The 19,695-nt window shown below is 32.2% G+C and overlaps 1 protein-coding gene across 1 annotated transcript in view; it reads right to left on the bottom strand.

Moving 5' to 3' along the window:
* Positions 1 to 1,246: 1,246 nt before the first annotated feature.
* Positions 1,247 to 19,695, bottom strand: part of LOC134693461 (rho guanine nucleotide exchange factor 10-like protein) — a 52,941-nt gene continuing 34,492 nt past the window's right edge. The window contains exons 20-22 of the mRNA XM_063554293.1: positions 9,587 to 9,729; positions 8,534 to 8,708; positions 1,247 to 7,762 (exon numbers count right to left, since the gene is read on the bottom strand). Of these exons, the coding sequence (XP_063410363.1) occupies positions 6,774 to 7,762; positions 8,534 to 8,708; positions 9,587 to 9,729 (1,307 nt within the window). The 3' untranslated portion in view covers positions 1,247 to 6,773. The remainder of the gene's footprint in view (positions 7,763 to 8,533; positions 8,709 to 9,586; positions 9,730 to 19,695) is intronic.

A 19,695-nucleotide genomic window follows, 5' to 3' on the forward strand; every position in this document is an offset into this window, starting at 1 on the left:
TCAGACTTTGAGGTTCTCTCAAAATACTAGACATGATTTCTTTTCACAATTTGAGCAGGTACCATAAAGAAATGATGTATCCTTACTTAAAATGATCTAAATTAACACGGATTTGGCTTTACTTTTTGGACCTTTTGGATTACAGCTCTTCATCTTTTATATAAGCTTTAGATTTCAAATATTTTGGCCACACACATCACTGAAGAGACATGTATTGTCGAAATGCGCATCTGGTGCAAGAAAATTGGTATCGTTGATTTTATTAACAGGTTTTTTTTATTCTACTAAGTTTAAGGGATGTTGGAATAAAGTCATGGAAGAAAACTGCCAAATTATGAATAATCTTGACAAATTGACTAATACAAGCTTAAGAAATAAGGCAGAGATCATCAGTACCTCAAAGGATATATCAACAGTTTTTGACAATTAAAACTTTATTTGGGTGTTTATGTTTTCTGTAAATTCAGCAAACAAATTCCTAAAATAAACCTATTTTTGATTGTTGTAAAAGTTGAAGTAAAGTCATCACAGTTGAAGTTAAATGATGTCCTAGACAAATTATGTGATCAAAGACTGGCTTATACTCCCATTCTAAGAATATTTTTTTCCAAAGATTAAATTATATAAATAGTTATAGCTTCACACACATCAATGTTAAAGGGTACTAAAAGGTCCAACAAAGCACCAAAAGGTAAGACAAAAAAATAACAAATAATTTTTTTTTAAATTTGATTTTAATTATTCAATTTACATAACAATCAATGATTTTGTTTAATGAAATATATCTATATAATGATACTGCAATAATAGAGATCTTAAAATGAAAACACATGCTACACAGATAAATAAACTACAATAAAAATACATGTTAATGGTAAAATAAAGATAACTCATTGTAATGTCATATCGACAAAAAGCACCTTCTCAAAGCAATTTATTCCATTTTAGATTTGGTATACTACAATTTGTATCTCGCTTTATAATCAAATAAGGAATCATAAATTTTTATTTATAAATATGATGTAATGAACCAATAAAGGAGTAGGTCTGGTAAGGGCCGATTTTGGACTCAAATTTCAGACAAAAGATTTTGGACCCTTTTTAATTAGTTTATGTGAAAGATTCACTCTTTAAAAAACACTCCGATTCCAGCTTAAATATGAAAAATCTATGAAATATGCAAAAAAAAGTCATCTTTTCAGATGTTTTTTGTCAAAATTGAAAGTGGCCGCTTTCAATTTTGACAAAAAAACATATTTATGAAGCATAAGCATTCTACTTTGCAATAAATAACCAAAAGTTTACATTTTAACAATTTTGTAAAACTGCTATATTTTGAGGCCAAAAAGGGGTCTTACAAGACCTACTCCGTTAAGTCAGTGTGTTTGCCCTATATTGAGTTTATTCATATGAAAAGTCATGTTTTGGTGATAGTTCATGTTTTGGTGTAGACTATGAAGAAGGTTCAATATGTATATTTGTCTTACTCCTTAAACTTGTCCTTTAGGTTATACAGCTATAATCAGTACTCTTGAGAGCAAAATTTGTGTTTGAAACACCAAATTCAGTTTTTTGATCGGTTGATTTCTCAGTGAGTCAAATATCGTACTCAAAAGTGATAGGACTAAACACTATATGCACTATTGTTGATGCTAGTAAGAAACGAAAATTATGCAATATTCATGCTAGTTATCAAACCACACAATCATTAATTATTAATATTATACAAAATATTTATAAAATCTAACAGAAAAAAATTATTATATTAATATATGTATCACAGTTAATATAAATATAAATTCTTTGTTCTTTACAATTAAAACTATGTTAAAATATGTCTAAAAATAACAAATCAAAGATATAACAATTTATCATAACTAATATTTTATTGCCTATAGAAAAAAAAACACATTATTGCTTACAGCATTATACAAGTTCCTAGTTACTATATGAACAAATAAGTGGAATGCTAAAGTTAAAATATATTCCTTCATCATTTAAAGTTCTATGTTGGATAGTCAGATTTAAATTGATAAATTTATTAATGACATATTCTTCTTCTTCTTCCAAATACAGGAGTAGACTCCTAGGTAGGAGTGTAAAACTTCCCGGAAGACACATATTCAATCAATAATAAGAAGTTTAGATTGATAAATCATTTATTCTGCAAGAATGTTTCAATTTTAGCAAAATCAAAACTTCATTTGATTATTGTATTGTTCATTTTGCTTAATTTGGTGTATAAAACAATGCATCCTGTTCTAAATACTCATAAATTCCATTTCACATATATTCTTAAAAAAAATAAGTTAGTATTTCAGTCTCCAACAATTTTTTTTCTAAAGTTCTCACTTTAAGGTGGTACCTAACACTACAGGGAGATAACTCTGTAATATCAGCTAAACGTTTTAATGACGTTGTGTTGTAAGGGAATAAAAAGCTTTTCAATGATCAAAATTAGTGTTTCCCAAACTGCTATATAACCAGTGTAATTTTTCTGATAAAATGCTTGGTTCAAATTTTTTGAAATTTTTATATTTTTGTCAGATGGTCAAAGTAAATATTTATTCAAAATTTTATGAATATTAAACAAGCCAAACTAATTTTAGTCAAGGTGTTGGGTACCACCTTAAGAGAAAAAAACTACCTAAAAAAGTTCATCTAACAATGATAAATAACAATAAAATAAACTTAAAATCAATGGCACCTACTTCAAATAAAACAAATAATGACATCTTCAATCACCGCTTAAATTTGGCATTTCTGAGCATAAACCAAAAACATCTCTACATGAAAATATTATAAACAAAGAAGAAAGAAAGTGATTAAAACAATTTAATCAAGACTAGAGCCTTTCTTACTAACTATGTGCCTACAAATATGATTTTACTTAAAGTGTTCTGAATTTAGGTCAAAGAGATGAACATCCTTTTAACAATAATCCTTTTGTAAGTTTAGGGTCTGTTCTAATCAATTTGTTACTTAATCATATTTGTTTCAATATATATGATTAGTACAAAGGTACAAATTCTATTTTTCTATATTCATCAAAATTAGGTGTTTGTCTTGTTTTCTGAAATATTTACATTTTCTAATGCTTGTTCTACAACTTTGATATTACAATATTTTCAATTGACCAAAATCACCATCCATTGAGGTTTAAAGGGGAAACTATGTTTATTTTGTACTACAGTGTATAAGGCATCTTTAAGAAATTTAACCTCAATGCATAAATCAATAGACACAATAATTTATATTTATAAACATCAAAGAAATTCCAAGAAACACTTAAAACAAAACACACCATTCTTAAAAAGGCTAAAACAATGAATAACATTAGTTTTTTGGGGGGACTATTGTGAATGAGACAAGAATACCTTACAATTTACAATTCATTGAACAAATATGTTTCTTTATTTCTTATATATCAATCAAACCAAGTCTTATATATCAACTTCTTCCTTCAAAGTATTGTAAAACAAACCAAAATATGCTAATAAGGATGAAGCAAAGAATATAATTGAATTAACAAAAAATTTACTAATTCTTATAATTATTTAATTTTGAATTTGTTATTACATTTAAGATGCCTAGATAATTAAAATGTTTACAAATTGACAAAAAAAAATGTTTTGAAATATTACAGTATATAATGTATTTACAAAATTCAAACCTACTTTTTGCAAAATTTTACAGGGTTTTCTTTATCCTATCAATTTAAAAATAAATTGGTCAAAACTGTGAAGTGATGATCCAACATTTCCCTGATTTTTTTAAACTATAAATTGTTCATGAGGCAGTATGTTTTTTCATGCCTTTATGACACATATTTTATTTTGGATAACTGCAAGCATCCCTGAATTGTTTTTAAATAAAAATTGTTTATTAGGCATTTAGGCATGAAGCTGACCAATAGTTCTTGGCTTTTTTGTCTGACGCATATTTCTCTTTGTGAATGGTGCTTAAGTTAATGACAAGACTTGGGCATATAAAATCAATATAATACTACTAACAAAGATATTTTTTAATGGTTTTATGACCAAACTAAAACAGTTGAGAACATTTATATCAATGTGGAATATCTATCTCTCCTAAAACTTTTTAAAATTCATCTTATCAAAAACCTTTTACATGTATTCCGTATAATTAATTCAATTCATTGGATCATGCCTGAAAATGAAGGACTTTCAATCTATATAAAGTTATGCTACAGAAGGAAATGTAACAATTGTTTAAAAGATTGATAGTCTGTCCTTGCTTCCTGCATATGTCCATCAAATCAAAAACTGTTTAATGAATGGTAATATTCTAAACTCACTAAGGCATTATTAAGGTCTACAAAATATGATTATTTGTGACATTCTTGAAGCTAGAATGCTGAAGTAAAAGTAATATGACGTCCCTGAAACTTTTAGAGTCTTTTAGGCACAATGCTAATAAAAGTAAATATTTAAAGCATATATATATAGATAGTTTTAAAGGTCTTGATGAATGTGAAATTAATCTTTTAAAGATTCATCAAATGGAATAATTTAAGAGCTGAATGAAAGAGGAATGTTTGAAAAGCATTGATTAATCTTTTTATTTACAGAGGTAGTACTGATTTAAAGCCATCTACTTTAACCATAGTTTGTTCTCTTAATTAATAACTCAAAAAATAAATTGCATATTAAGAAATGCAGAAAAGCCATTCATGGAATGTATTAGTATTGACTTTTTATTCAAAAGTATTTTTATAGTCCCATGTCTGACAATACATCTGCAGTAAATCAGCCTCATTTAAAATGCTATAATTCCATATTCTTTGAGGGGTAATTTAATTAATCAAAACTATAAACATATAAATTACTCCTTTAGTAAGAAATGGTATAACATTTCATCAATACAAAGACCTCAACAAATGGGAATTTTTTGACTTGAATATGCATAGGTATGGTAGTGGTAATTGTTTACATCTATACATAAAAGGTTTTCATATTCCAACATAACAAAACATGTTATCAGTATGTGCACATACAGAATTAAAAATACATCTACAATCTCTATGGTAACAACAAGTAACAAACTATTATTTAAACTTGGAATTATTTTAAATTATGGAATTTGCATAATTTCTTGTGTTTGAAATTTTTGATAAATTCCATGTTTATTTGGTATCATAATGTTTTGAGCTGTGCATAACACTTTGAACACAAGGTATTTTGTATAGATAGTGATGTGCGCGGCACAGTACATTCTATTGGAAATATACCATCTTATTTGTAATAGAAAGCGTTGTGAACGACACGGAACATTATAATACAGAATAAACATGGAATTCATTAAAAATTTCAAGCACAAGAAATTATGCAAATTCCATAATTAATAATAATTCCAAGTTCAAATAATGGCTTGTTTAGTATAGTTTGTGGTGTAAAAAACTAAACAGGTGCTTGCAAAGACTTAAAAATTAATAAAAATATTATATAAAAGAATTTTGGACAGATAAATAAAATTCTTCTAATGAAAAAACTGACAATTATAACAAACATTACAAGTCATTTCAGTTAGATTCCACAAACAAATTATTCATTACTATAATTACATATTTTAAGATAATACTACATCACATTTGAACACTTTCTGCTGTAAATATTTGAAAACATGCTGAGACAAAAGAACCAAACATTCACATTCTGAGACAAAATGACAGAAAATTCAATTTCATGAAAATTCATATGGCTTTGTCAAAATAAATTTACATGTACAAAAAATGTACTAATTTTAAAGAAAAATTAACTAGACATGCAGTAATTTGTCTGTAAAATTAATCTGGTCAGAAAGCGAGGATTGAAACAAAACAGAAAAGCAAGCTATAGAAGTAATATTAACAAGATTCTTAGAACAAATATTTGTATAAGACAAATATAATATTATAAAGATCATGATTTTGCTTATTGTATCACAAAAAAATTAATACTGATAGATAGACCATTCAAATGAGGTCAAGGGCATTTAAATACTTTTTGTCTGATACATTTAATGTACATTTGACAATAGATAAAAATAGTAAGTAGACCTACTACTTACAATAACTAAGAAACTGATCTATTCAGAACACTTATCAATGACAGAAAATTAGGGTACAGTCAACTAAACCCTGTAAAATAGACATGCACATGTTTAAATAATGTATTAGAAAGATGTATTTTTGGTCTATTACTAACGTAATTGTGAAACTGGCCTTATTACAAAAACTTAACACTAATTAAGAAACCTTCAAAATGAGATTTTTGTACAAAACTTTAATCTATCTAATAAGCATCCCTGCATGCAAGATAATAACAGGAAAAATACAGCCATGTTAAGGTCAAGGAATGTAGATCAACAGACAGAGTTACGGTGGTACCCAACACTTTCACTAAAATCAATTTGGCTCGTTTAATTTACATAAAATTTTGACAAATTAATGTATTTACTTTTACCCTTTAACAAAAATATAAAAAATTTAAAAAAAATTAACCAACTGTTTTGTCAGAAAAATTACACTGGTTATATAGCAGGTTGACAAACACCAATTTTGATCATTGAGAATCTTAATATTCTCTTTACAACACAACGTTATTAAAACGTTTAGCTGACTTTACAGAGTTATCTCCCTGTAGTGTTAGGTACCACCTTAATCTAATTTTCTGAGATTTATAACAATCCATAAAACTTGATATAGATTATACAATAATTACCAGAATCAACTATAAATTAAACATTTTGGTAAGAAAAGTTTGTATTTATAATCAAAATTTATAAAGCCATATTATTAAAGCAGCTTCTAAATTTTTAAAAGCAGAATTAGATTTTTTTCTCCAATCAATGTAACCATCCCCTCCCATTACAATCATAACAGAGTTACAGCCCCTTTTTGACAATGTATCAAGGGCACGTAACTTAGGCTCATCTGTTGATACTCTGACTGAAGCATGTTTTGTGCTTCTGTTTTTAGAACTTCCTAGTTTGAAAGAGTTAAAGGAAGGTTTCCTCATAGATGATCTGGTTTGCTTCTCAACGACTGGTTTTACCGGGGATGTCATTGATTCATTTCTCATCAAGTCTCTGTACACTTCATTGACATCGTCATCACCAGTACCCATAGAAGGATCTAATGTTTTCATTACATTTTGTCTTGAGGCTAATTTTGTTGGGTATTTCAATGTTTTCCCCCTTTGACAACTCACTTCAGCAGTTTTGGAAGGTAACAGTTTTGTTATATCATCTGCCGACCTTGACAATCTGTTTTCCTTGTCAACTTCTCCTAAAGTCTTGTCCCCTGTTTTTGAACTTTTCAGAGGTTTTTCCGGTGGTGTTGGTTTATGTGTCATTTTTATATAGTCTCCTTCTAATGAGATTTGCGATACTGTTTTTTCCAGATCACTACCAGAATGACGCTTTGATTCATAATGTTTTAAATCAGCCAATGGTTTCTTGTCGGATTCCAAATTAACCTGTCTTCTTAAATCAACTGTACTGTTGTAATCCAATCCTTTGGCTTTATGCCACAAATTTACAGTCCCACAATAAATTGGAATTAAAAATTGGACTGGTCCATTATGGCCGTGATATGACACAAAAGGCCTGCCACTAATTATTGGGACTCCATCTTTGAGACGTGGCAAAGGGAATGTCAAAAGTATGCCTGAACTGGTTCCGACCCAGAGGAACCCTTTACTGACCATTAAACTGCTTATAACACAACTGCTTTCCTGTCCTAATGACTGGTCAGTGTTTGCTGAAAAAAAAAAAATCACACTTTAAATGTTAGATTTGAGAAAAGAAAAAGAAAAGCATTTGTAATAATGTACTTTGATAATTTGGTCAAAAAAGATTGTTCATTTGTTAAAAAATGTTTGTTTTGGTTTTGACAACACAAAAAGTTTGGGATTAAATAATAAAAACACCACACACATTTCAAGATAAACAGATTTCATTAATTCATTTGATTTTAGTGAAATTTAAATAAGCTACAAGCTGTGTCTAACTCTATAGTCATTAAAAATCATGTTACATGTTTAAATCATCAAGTGGAGGGAGTTATCTACCCTATTTAATTACAATAGGCTAATACACAAACTGACTGATTTGTCATTAATTCTCTTTTTAAGCTTTTTCAGTCTGGACTTTTTTCAGATTTTGTCATGTTAGGGCTTTTACAGCTGACTTTACAGTATGAATTTTGCTCATTGTCAGAAACCATACAGTAACATGCTTAAATCCACAATATTTGGACTTTGGTAGATGGATAACAATCATATCACATCTCCTTATCTAAATTGAGTCAGAGTTTTTACATTTCTTTACATGCATATGTCTTTTAGTATAAACAAGACAATTTCTCTCAATAACAAAATCTCACCATGCATATTACCCTATCACAACCCCTAATTACCTTGGACTAGAACATTAACAGACTACCATGTAAGGTATGTCCCCAACCCCTTATTACCTTGGACTAGAACATTAACAGACTACCATGCAAGGTATGTCCCCAACCCCTTATTACCTTGGACTAGAACATAAACAGACTGAGCCACATTAATTTCCTGTATTTGTTTCTGGGTCTCTATGTGATAAAGATGTATAGAAGAGCTGCCTTTGTGACTTATCCATAGTCCTACTCCAGATCTCACCATGTGGGAAATATCACCGCCATCTTTACAAGCCATTTCTACCTGGTTCTAAAAATATACAAAAAATGTCATTACTAATACCCATACATGTAGGTCAAACAGTTACAAACCATGGTTTCAATAATAGTTCATTTGAGTTCAATGAATCTTTAAAGGGGCATTAGCTATGAATTTGGTGGGAAAATATGATTTGTTTTTTGTTCCAAACATTTAATAAAGCAGATTATAGAAATAGTTTTTCACTGCAAGTCTATTAGTAGTCTATTATTTAACCTTTAGAGGAGAAAGAGTGCATTTTTTCATCAAGTCGGTTATTCATTAACAAGAAAAAGAATGTCAACATTGAAAACTAAAACAATGTAAAAAAGAAGATGTGGTACGAATGAAAATTGCCAATGAGACAACTCACCACAAAAGACCAAAATAACACAGAAATTAACAGTTATAGCATGTATAGGTTGCCAACAGGAATAAACCATTTTTTGACTGATTAAGTCGATAAATATCAATCTAACATAGGTAAAACGAAATTCATACATGTATATATTTTTAAACAATAAAATGAAATTTAACATATCAAGGAAAATATGACTGCATGTGCTCTTTATCTACTTAGGGCTATTCCAGAAAAAAATGTATGGGGGTTGGAAGGCACATTGTATTAATAATACATGGATGATGGGTATCAGAGCAATTTTTCACACTATAATACACTATAATTCTCATTTACAACTGTCTGGGTGGCGGGTGCTGAAAAAAACTGCCTTCCAAACCCCCCCATACATTTTTTTCTGGAATAGTCCTGATATCAATATTTCTATTCATTACTGATTATATGACTGTCAGCAGTTTTGGCCAGTTGAGATAATGAAAAGTAAAGTAGTTAGTAAATTGAACTAGTAAATAATTGTGTTAAATTAACATACTAAATAACAAGATTCTTCCACAGGTATAATGTATATGTGTGGTCCACATGCCACCCAGACCTCCTCGTCTAGTGTAATGATACTATTTATAGGACTGGAGGCCAACTGTACAACATTGGGGGATTCAAAATTCCATACACCTTCTGAAAGATAAAGCAATACATTGTAACATAGTTAATGAAAACTATTTTTCAAAACATCTATAATATTAAACATGTAACAAAACAAGAATCAGTAAAATATCAACTTTTAATAAGAAAACACATTTCATTCTTTAATTTTTGTTTTATTTGAAATATTGGTCCTGTTTTGATTATTTATTTTGTTTAATTATATAACTCTTTTTTTTTAATACAAAATAATTCTATTTTAAAGAAGTTTGTAACAACTGATTCATTGCACAAATTTACAAGAAAATTCTAAAAAAAAAAACCAACTTCACATCAGTTTGGTTTTACACGCTGGTTTTCAAGGGTCGTAACTTTGTAACTGAGATGGCCTTCCAGCTGTCATATGTTACAAGTGCCATTGCTAAGTCTTATGTAAATCTAAGTTATATCTTTTAAGAAAGAATTTCCTCTGTTGACCCTAGGTCAATCTACATAAATTATGTCATTGAACAATCAAATCTTAGTAATTCTTACTATGGCATAAGAATATAAACATTGTGCCCTAGGAAATGAATGGTAAGTGTACAAAAGTCTTCTATGAACTGTGTTTCGGTGAGTCTGTCCAGAGTATTTTGTAAGTAAATTATGGTAAATAAACTCTTTTCATAGAAGACAATTACAAAAATTCCATTTAAGGTGCTTAAGAATAAACCCATCAACTTGAAATGCAAAAGTTACCATAACGAAACAGATATACCTATGAATGTGTTCTAACGCTTTAGTTACTTATAAATATTTCTCTCTAGACAAATGAACATCAATTCTACGGAGTATCCATGAACTTTTTTTCTAAGTATTTTCACCAGACAGCAATAGATTTTAATAGAAAACATTTACCAACACACAAACTATCTACTTGCTAAACCTTTCCCAATTTCAGAAGTCATTTTACTCACTATAGTATATATCTTAACCTACAATCAATTTTCAAACTAATAAGAAGTTATTTATAGTCTTCATTGGATTTTTTTCAGTAAAATTGCTACTTTTCAATCTAATTTCACTTTTTTATGATGAAAAGTTATTAAATCAAATTTTGAAATACAAAACAAAGTCTACCAATTTTCACCATTTACAGCTGTCAGACTAACATTCTGTAGAAAACCTAACCATAAACATGTCATAAGTGAGTTTGTTTGATGCGTTTGAGCTTTTGGTTTTTCAATTAAATAGGGGACATCCTTTTTTACTTTTCCTTGGTGTTTGTTATCTCTGTTATTTTACTTTTTACAAAAGAGTTTTATAGATGTAAACTAATTTGGGTTGTTCCTGACCCCGACATACCTTGATCCCTGTCATAAATGACCAGTACCCCTTCGTCTGTTCCTATAAATACTCTCTCTATTGTATAATGTATCTATTGACCCCGACATACCTTGATCCCTGTCATAGATGACCAGTACCCCTTCGTCTGTTCCTATAAATACTCTCTCTATTGTATAATGTATCTATTGACCCATACATGCCTTGATCTCTGTCATAGATGACCAGTACTCCTTCGTCTGTTCCTATAAATACTCTCTCTATTGTATAATGTATCTGTTGACCCATACATACCTTGATCCCTGTCATAGATGACCAGTACTCCTTCATCTGTTCCTATAAATACTCTCTCTATTGTATAATGTATCTATTGACCCCGACATACCTTGATCCCTGTCATAGATGACCAGTACCCCTTCGTCTGTTCCTATAAATACCCTCTCTATTGTCTAATGTATCTATTGACCCATACATACCTTGATCCCTGTCATAGATGACCAGTACCCCTTCGTCTGTTCCTATAAATACTCTCTCTATTGTATAATGTATCTGTTGACCCCGACATACCTTGATCCCTGTCATAGATGACCAGTACTCCTTCGTCTGTTCCTATAAATACCCTCTCTATTGTATAATGTATCTATTAACCCATACATACCTTGATCCCTGTCATAGATGACCAGTACCCCTTCGTCTGTTCCTATAAATACTCTCTCTATTGTATAATGTATCTATTAACCCATACATACCTTGATTCCTGTCATAAATGACCAGTACCCCTTCGTCTGTTCCTATAAATACTCTCTCTATTGTATAATGTATCTGTTGACCCATACATACCTTGATCCCTGTCATAGATGACCAGTACTCCTTCGTCTGTTCCTATAAATACTCTATCTATTGTATAATGTATCTATTGACCCATACATACCTTGATCCCTGTCATAGATGACCAGTACTCCTTCGTCTGTTCCTATAAATACTCTCTCTATTGTATAATGTATCTGTTGACCCCGACATACCTTGATCCCTGTCATAAATGACCAGTACCCCTTCGTCTGTTCCTATAAATACTCTATCTATTGTATAATGTATCTATTGACCCCGACATACCTTGATCCCTGTCATAGATGACCAGTACCCCTTCGTCTGTTCCTATAAATACTCTATCTATTGTATAATGTATCTATTGACCCATACATACCTTGATCCCTGTCATAAATGACCAGTACTCCTTCGTCTGTTCCTATAAATACCCTTTCTATTGTATAATGTATCTGTTGACCCATACATACCTTGATCCCTGTCATAAATGACCAGTACTCCTTCGTCTGTTCCTATAAATACCCTCTCTATTGTATAATGTATCTATTGACCCATACATACCTTGATCCCTGTCATAGATGACCAGTACTCCTTCGTCTGTTCCTATAAATACCCTTTCTATTGTATAATGTATCTGTTGACCCATACATACCTTGATCCCTGTCATAAATGACCAGTACCCCTTCGTCTGTTCCTATAAATACTCTCTCTATTGTATAATGTATCTATTAACCCATACATACCTTGATCCCTGTCATAAATGACCAGTACCCCTTCGTCTGTTCCTATAAATACTCTCTCTATTGTATAATGTATCTGTTGACCCATACATACCTTGACCCCTGTCATAAATGACCAGTACCCCTTCGTCTGTTCCTATAAATACCCTTTCTATTGTATAATGTATCTGTTGACCCATACATACCTTGATCCCTGTCATAAATGACCAGTACCCCTTCGTCTGTTCCTATAAATACTCTCTCTATTGTATAATGTATCTATTGACCCATACATACCTTGATCCCTGTCATAAATGACCAGTACCCCTTCGTCTGTTCCTATAAATACTCTCTCTATTGTATAATGTATCTGTTGACCCATACATACCTTGATCCCTGTCATAGATGACCAGTACTCCTTCGTCTGTTCCTATAAATACTCTCTCTATTGTATAATGTATCTATTAACCCATACATACCTTGATCCCTGTCATAAATGACCAGTACCCCTTCGTCTGTTCCTATAAATACTCTCTCTATTGTATAAAGTATCTGTTGACCCATACATACCTTGATCCCTGTCATAAAAAGTAAAAACACAAAAATACCGAACTCCGAGGAAAATTCAAAAAGGAAAATCAAAAATCAAAAGGCGAAATCAAAAGTCCAAACACATCAAACGAATGGGTAACAACTGTCATATTCCTGACTTGGTACAGGCATTTTCTAATGTAGAAAATGGTGGATTGAACCTGGTTTTATAGCTAGCTAAACCTCTCACTTATATGACAGTCGCATCAAATTCCATTAAATTGTCAACGATGCATGAACAAAACAAACATACTCAAAGAGTAAAAATGTCAAAAATAGGGGTACAACAGTCAATATTGTGTTATCATCTTAATATCTCTACATAAACAACAAATGTAACAAAGAAGCACAAAAAGGCATACATTAATTTAACATTCTCATTTTGCTTTTCTTATACGGCTGAATTTATCTATGTAAAGTCTACCCATAATGATAGAAGGTTTCATTACTGGTTTAAAAATGCGCGTATGAAATTCGCACAGGTAGACATAAAAATAATTTTGTCGTATGACGGCATACACAGATGAAGACTTACGTAAAGTTTATATAACAAAAACAGACTTAACAGTAAAAGTAATAATAATAGATAAAATAATGGTGTGCTTTAAAGTATGACGGGATACATAAGTACAGTTTCACGTCAAATACGCTGAATTTATCTATGTAAAGTCTACCCATAAATGATAGAAGGTTTTCATTACTGGTGTAAAATAGCGCGTTTGAAATTCGCACAGGTAGACATAAAAATAATTTTGTCGTATGTCGGCATACATAAATACAGACTCACGTAAAGTAGATATACCAAAAACCAGACTTAACAGTAAAAGTAGTAATAATAAATAAAATAATGGTGTGGTTCAAAGTATGACGGGATACATAAGTACAGTTTCACGTCAAATGTATATCATGAAAAACAGACTAAACAGAAAAAGTAGTATTATTGAATAAAATAGTTTTGTCATTCATAGTACCCCTTCGTCTGTTCCTATAAATACTCTCTCTATTGTATAATGTATCTGTTGACCCATACATACCTTGATCCCTGTCATAGATGACCAGTACTCCTTCGTCTGTTCCTATAAATACTCTCTCTATTGTATAATGTATCTATTGACCCATACATACCTTGATCCCTGTCATAGATGACCAGTACCCCTTCGTCTGTTCCTATAAATACCCTCTCTATTGTATAATGTATCTGTTGACCCATACATACCTTGATCCCTGTCATAGATGACCAGTACTCCTTCGTCTGTTCCTATAAATACTCTCTCTATTGTATAATGTATCTATTGACCCATACATACCTTGATCCCTGTCATAAATGACCAGTACTCCTTCGTCTGTTCCTATAAATACCCTCTCTATTGTATAATGTATCTGTTGACCCATACATACCTTGATCCCTGTCATAGATGACCAGTACTCCTTCGTCTGTTCCTATAAATACTCTCTCTATTGTATAATGTATCTATTGACCCATACATACCTTGATCCCTGTCATAAATGACCAGTACTCCTTCGTCTGTTCCTATAAATACTCTCTCTATTGTATAATGTATCTATTGACCCATACATACCTTGATCCCTGTCATAGATGACCAGTACCCCTTCGTCTGTTCCTATAAATACTCTCTCTATTGTATAATGTATCTATTGACCCATACATACCTTGATCCCTGTCATAAATGACCAGTACTCCTTCGTCTGTTCCTATAAATACTCTCTCTATTGTATAATGTATCTATTGACCCATACATACCTTGATCCCTGTCATAGATGACCAGTACTCCTTCGTCTGTTCCTATAAATACTCTATCTATTGTATAATGTATCTGTTGACCCCGACATACCTTGATCCCTGTCATAGATGACCAGTACCCCTTTGTCTGTTCCTATAAATACTCTCTCTATTGTATAATGTATCTGTTGAACCATACATACCTTGATCCCTGTCATAGATGACCAGTACTCCTTCGTCTGTTCCTATAAATACCCTCTCTATTGTATAATGTATCTATTGACCCATACATACCTTGATCCCTGTCATAAATGACCAGTACCCCTTCGTCTGTTCCTATAAATACTCTCTCTATTGTATAATGTATCTATTGACCCATACATACCTTGATCCCTGTCATAGATGACCAGTACTCCTTCGTCTGTTCCTATAAATACCCTCTCTATTGTATAATGTATCTGTTGACCCATACATACCTTGATCCCTGTCATAAATGACCAGTACTCCTTCGTCTGTTCCTATAAATACCCTCTCTATTGTATAATGTATCTATTGACCCATACATACCTTGATCCCTGTCATAGATGACCAGTACCCCTTCGTCTGTTCCTATAAATACTCTCTCTATTGTATAATGTATCTGTTGACCCATACATACCTTGATCCCTGTCATAAATGACCAGTACTCCTTCGTCTGTTCCTATAAATACTCTCTCTATTGTACTGTGGATTCATTAATATTCGTTGGATACCAATTTTCGTGGATTTCGTGGGTACAGAAGAACCACGAATTCAAATGTTCAACGAATAACAAATTTTCTAAGGGAATAAGTATAGACTTTGCCAAAACCACGAAATTAAATATCCACGAATATGTAAATTTTTATCAAACCACGAAAATTTGTACCCACGAAAATAAATGAATCCACAGTATAATGTATCTATTGACCCATACATACCTTGATCCCTGTCATAGATGACCAGTACCCCTTCGTCTGTTCCTATAAATACTCTCTCTATTGTATAATGTATCTATTGACCCCGACATACCTTGATCCCTGTCATAAATGACCAGTACCCCTTCGTCTGTTCCTATAAATACTCTCTCTATTGTATAATGTATCTATTGACCCATACATACCTTGATCCCTGTCATAAATGACCAGTACCCCTTCGTCTGTTCCTATAAATACTCTCTCTATTGTATAATGTATCTATTGACCCCGACATACCTTGATCCCTGTCATAAATGACCAGTACCCCTTCGTCTGTTCCTATAAATACTCTATCTATTGTATAATGTATCTATTGACCCATACATACCTTGATCCCTGTCATAGATGACCAGTACTCCTTCGTCTGTTCCTATAAATACTCTCTCTATTGTATAATGTATCTATTAACCCATACATACCTTGATCCCTGTCATAAATGACCAGTACCCCTTCGTCTGTTCCTATAAATACTCTCTCTATTGTATAATGTATCTATTGACCCATACATGCCTTGATCTCTGTCATAGATGACCAGTACTCCTTCGTCTGTTCCTATAAATACTCTCTCTATTGTATAATGTATCTGTTGACCCATACATACCTTGATCCCTGTCATAGATGACCAGTACTCCTTCATCTGTTCCTATAAATACTCTCTCTATTGTATAATGTATCTATTGACCCCGACATACCTTGATCCCTGTCATAGATGACCAGTACCCCTTCGTCTGTTCCTATAAATACCCTCTCTATTGTCTAATGTATCTATTGACCCATACATACCTTGATCCCTGTCATAGATGACCAGTACCCCTTCGTCTGTTCCTATAAATACTCTCTCTATTGTATAATGTATCTGTTGACCCCGACATACCTTGATCCCTGTCATAGATGACCAGTACTCCTTCGTCTGTTCCTATAAATACCCTCTCTATTGTATAATGTATCTATTAACCCATACATACCTTGATCCCTGTCATAGATGACCAGTACCCCTTCGTCTGTTCCTATAAATACTCTCTCTATTGTATAATGTATCTATTAACCCATACATACCTTGATTCCTGTCATAAATGACCAGTACCCCTTCGTCTGTTCCTATAAATACTCTCTCTATTGTATAATGTATCTGTTGACCCATACATACCTTGATCCCTGTCATAGATGACCAGTACTCCTTCGTCTGTTCCTATAAATACTCTATCTATTGTATAATGTATCTATTGACCCATACATACCTTGATCCCTGTCATAGATGACCAGTACTCCTTCGTCTGTTCCTATAAATACTCTCTCTATTGTATAATGTATCTGTTGACCCCGACATACCTTGATCCCTGTCATAAATGACCAGTACCCCTTCGTCTGTTCCTATAAATACTCTATCTATTGTATAATGTATCTATTGACTCCGACATACCTTGATCCCTGTCATAGATGACCAGTACCCCTTCGTCTGTTCCTATAAATACTCTATCTATTGTATAATGTATCTATTGACCCATACATACCTTGATCCCTGTCATAAATGACCAGTACTCCTTCGTCTGTTCCTATAAATACCCTTTCTATTGTATAATGTATCTGTTGACCCATACATACCTTGATCCCTGTCATAAATGACCAGTACTCCTTCGTCTGTTCCTATAAATACCCTCTCTATTGTATAATGTATCTATTGACCCATACATACCTTGATCCCTGTCATAGATGACCAGTACTCCTTCGTCTGTTCCTATAAATACCCTTTCTATTGTATAATGTATCTGTTGACCCATACATACCTTGATCCCTGTCATAAATGACCAGTACCCCTTCGTCTGTTCCTATAAATACTCTCTCTATTGTATAATGTATCTATTAACCCATACATACCTTGATCCCTGTCATAAATGACCAGTACCCCTTCGTCTGTTCCTATAAATACTCTCTCTATTGTATAATGTATCTGTTGACCCATACATACCTTGACCCCTGTCATAAATGACCAGTACCCCTTCGTCTGTTCCTATAAATACCCTTTCTATTGTATAATGTATCTGTTGACCCATACATACCTTGATCCCTGTCATAAATGACCAGTACCCCTTCGTCTGTTCCTATAAATACTCTCTCTATTGTATAATGTATCTATTGACCCATACATACCTTGATCCCTGTCATAAATGACCAGTACCCCTTCGTCTGTTCCTATAAATACTCTCTCTATTGTATAATGTATCTGTTGACCCATACATACCTTGATCCCTGTCATAGATGACCAGTACTCCTTCGTCTGTTCCTATAAATACTCTCTCTATTGTATAATGTATCTATTAACCCATACATACCTTGATCCCTGTCATAAATGACCAGTACCCCTTCGTCTGTTCCTATAAATACTCTCTCTATTGTATAAAGTATCTGTTGACCCATACATACCTTGATCCCTGTCATAAAAAGTAAAAACACAAAAATACCGAACTCCGAGGAAAATTCAAAAAGGAAAATCAAAAATCAAAAGGCGAAATCAAAAGTCCAAACACATCAAACGAATGGGTAACAACTGTCATATTCCTGACTTGGTACAGGCATTTTCTAATGTAGAAAATGGTGGATTGAACCTGGTTTTATAGCTAGCTAAACCTCTCACTTATATGACAGTCGCATCAAATTCCATTAAATTGTCAACGATGCATGAACAAAACAAACATACTCAAAGAGTAAAAATGTCAAAAATAGGGGTACAACAGTCAATATTGTGTTATCATCTTAATATCTCTACATAAACAACAAATGTAACAAAGAAGCACAAAAAGGCATACATTAATTTAACATTCTCATTTTGCTTTTCTTATACGGCTGAATTTATCTATGTAAAGTCTACCCATAATGATAGAAGGTTTCATTACTGGTTTAAAAATGCGCGTATGAAATTCGCACAGGTAGACATAAAAATAATTTTGTCGTATGACGGCATACACAGATGAAGACTTACGTAAAGTTTATATAACAAAAACAGACTTAACAGTAAAAGTAATAATAATAGATAAAATAATGGTGTGCTTTAAAGTATGACGGGATACATAAGTACAGTTTCACGTCAAATACGCTGAATTTATCTATGTAAAGTCTACCCATAAATGATAGAAGGTTTTCATTACTGGTGTAAAATAGCGCGTTTGAAATTCGCACAGGTAGACATAAAAATAATTTTGTCGTATGTCGGCATACATAAATACAGACTCACGTAAAGTAGATATACCAAAAACCAGACTTAACAGTAAAAGTAGTAATAATAAATAAAATAATGGTGTGGTTCAAAGTATGACGGGATACATAAGTACAGTTTCACGTCAAATGTATATCATGAAAAACAGACTAAACAGAAAAAGTAGTATTATTGAATAAAATAGTTTTGTCATTCATAGTACCCCTTCGTCTGTTCCTATAAATACTCTCTCTATTGTATAATGTATCTGTTGACCCATACATACCTTGATCCCTGTCATAGATGACCAGTACTCCTTCGTCTGTTCCTATAAATACTCTCTCTATTGTATAATGTATCTATTGACCCATACATACCTTGATCCCTGTCATAGATGACCAGTACCCCTTCGTCTGTTCCTATAAATACCCTCTCTATTGTATAATGTATCTGTTGACCCATACATACCTTGATCCCTGTCATAGATGACCAGTACTCCTTCGTCTGTTCCTATAAATACTCTCTCTATTGTATAATGTATCTATTGACCCATACATACCTTGATCCCTGTCATAAATGACCAGTACTCCTTCGTCTGTTCCTATAAATACCCTC

Source organism: Mytilus trossulus, chromosome 12 (genome assembly GCF_036588685.1).
Source record: "Mytilus trossulus isolate FHL-02 chromosome 12, PNRI_Mtr1.1.1.hap1, whole genome shotgun sequence".
In the NCBI taxonomy this organism is placed as follows: domain Eukaryota; kingdom Metazoa; phylum Mollusca; class Bivalvia; order Mytilida; family Mytilidae; genus Mytilus; species Mytilus trossulus.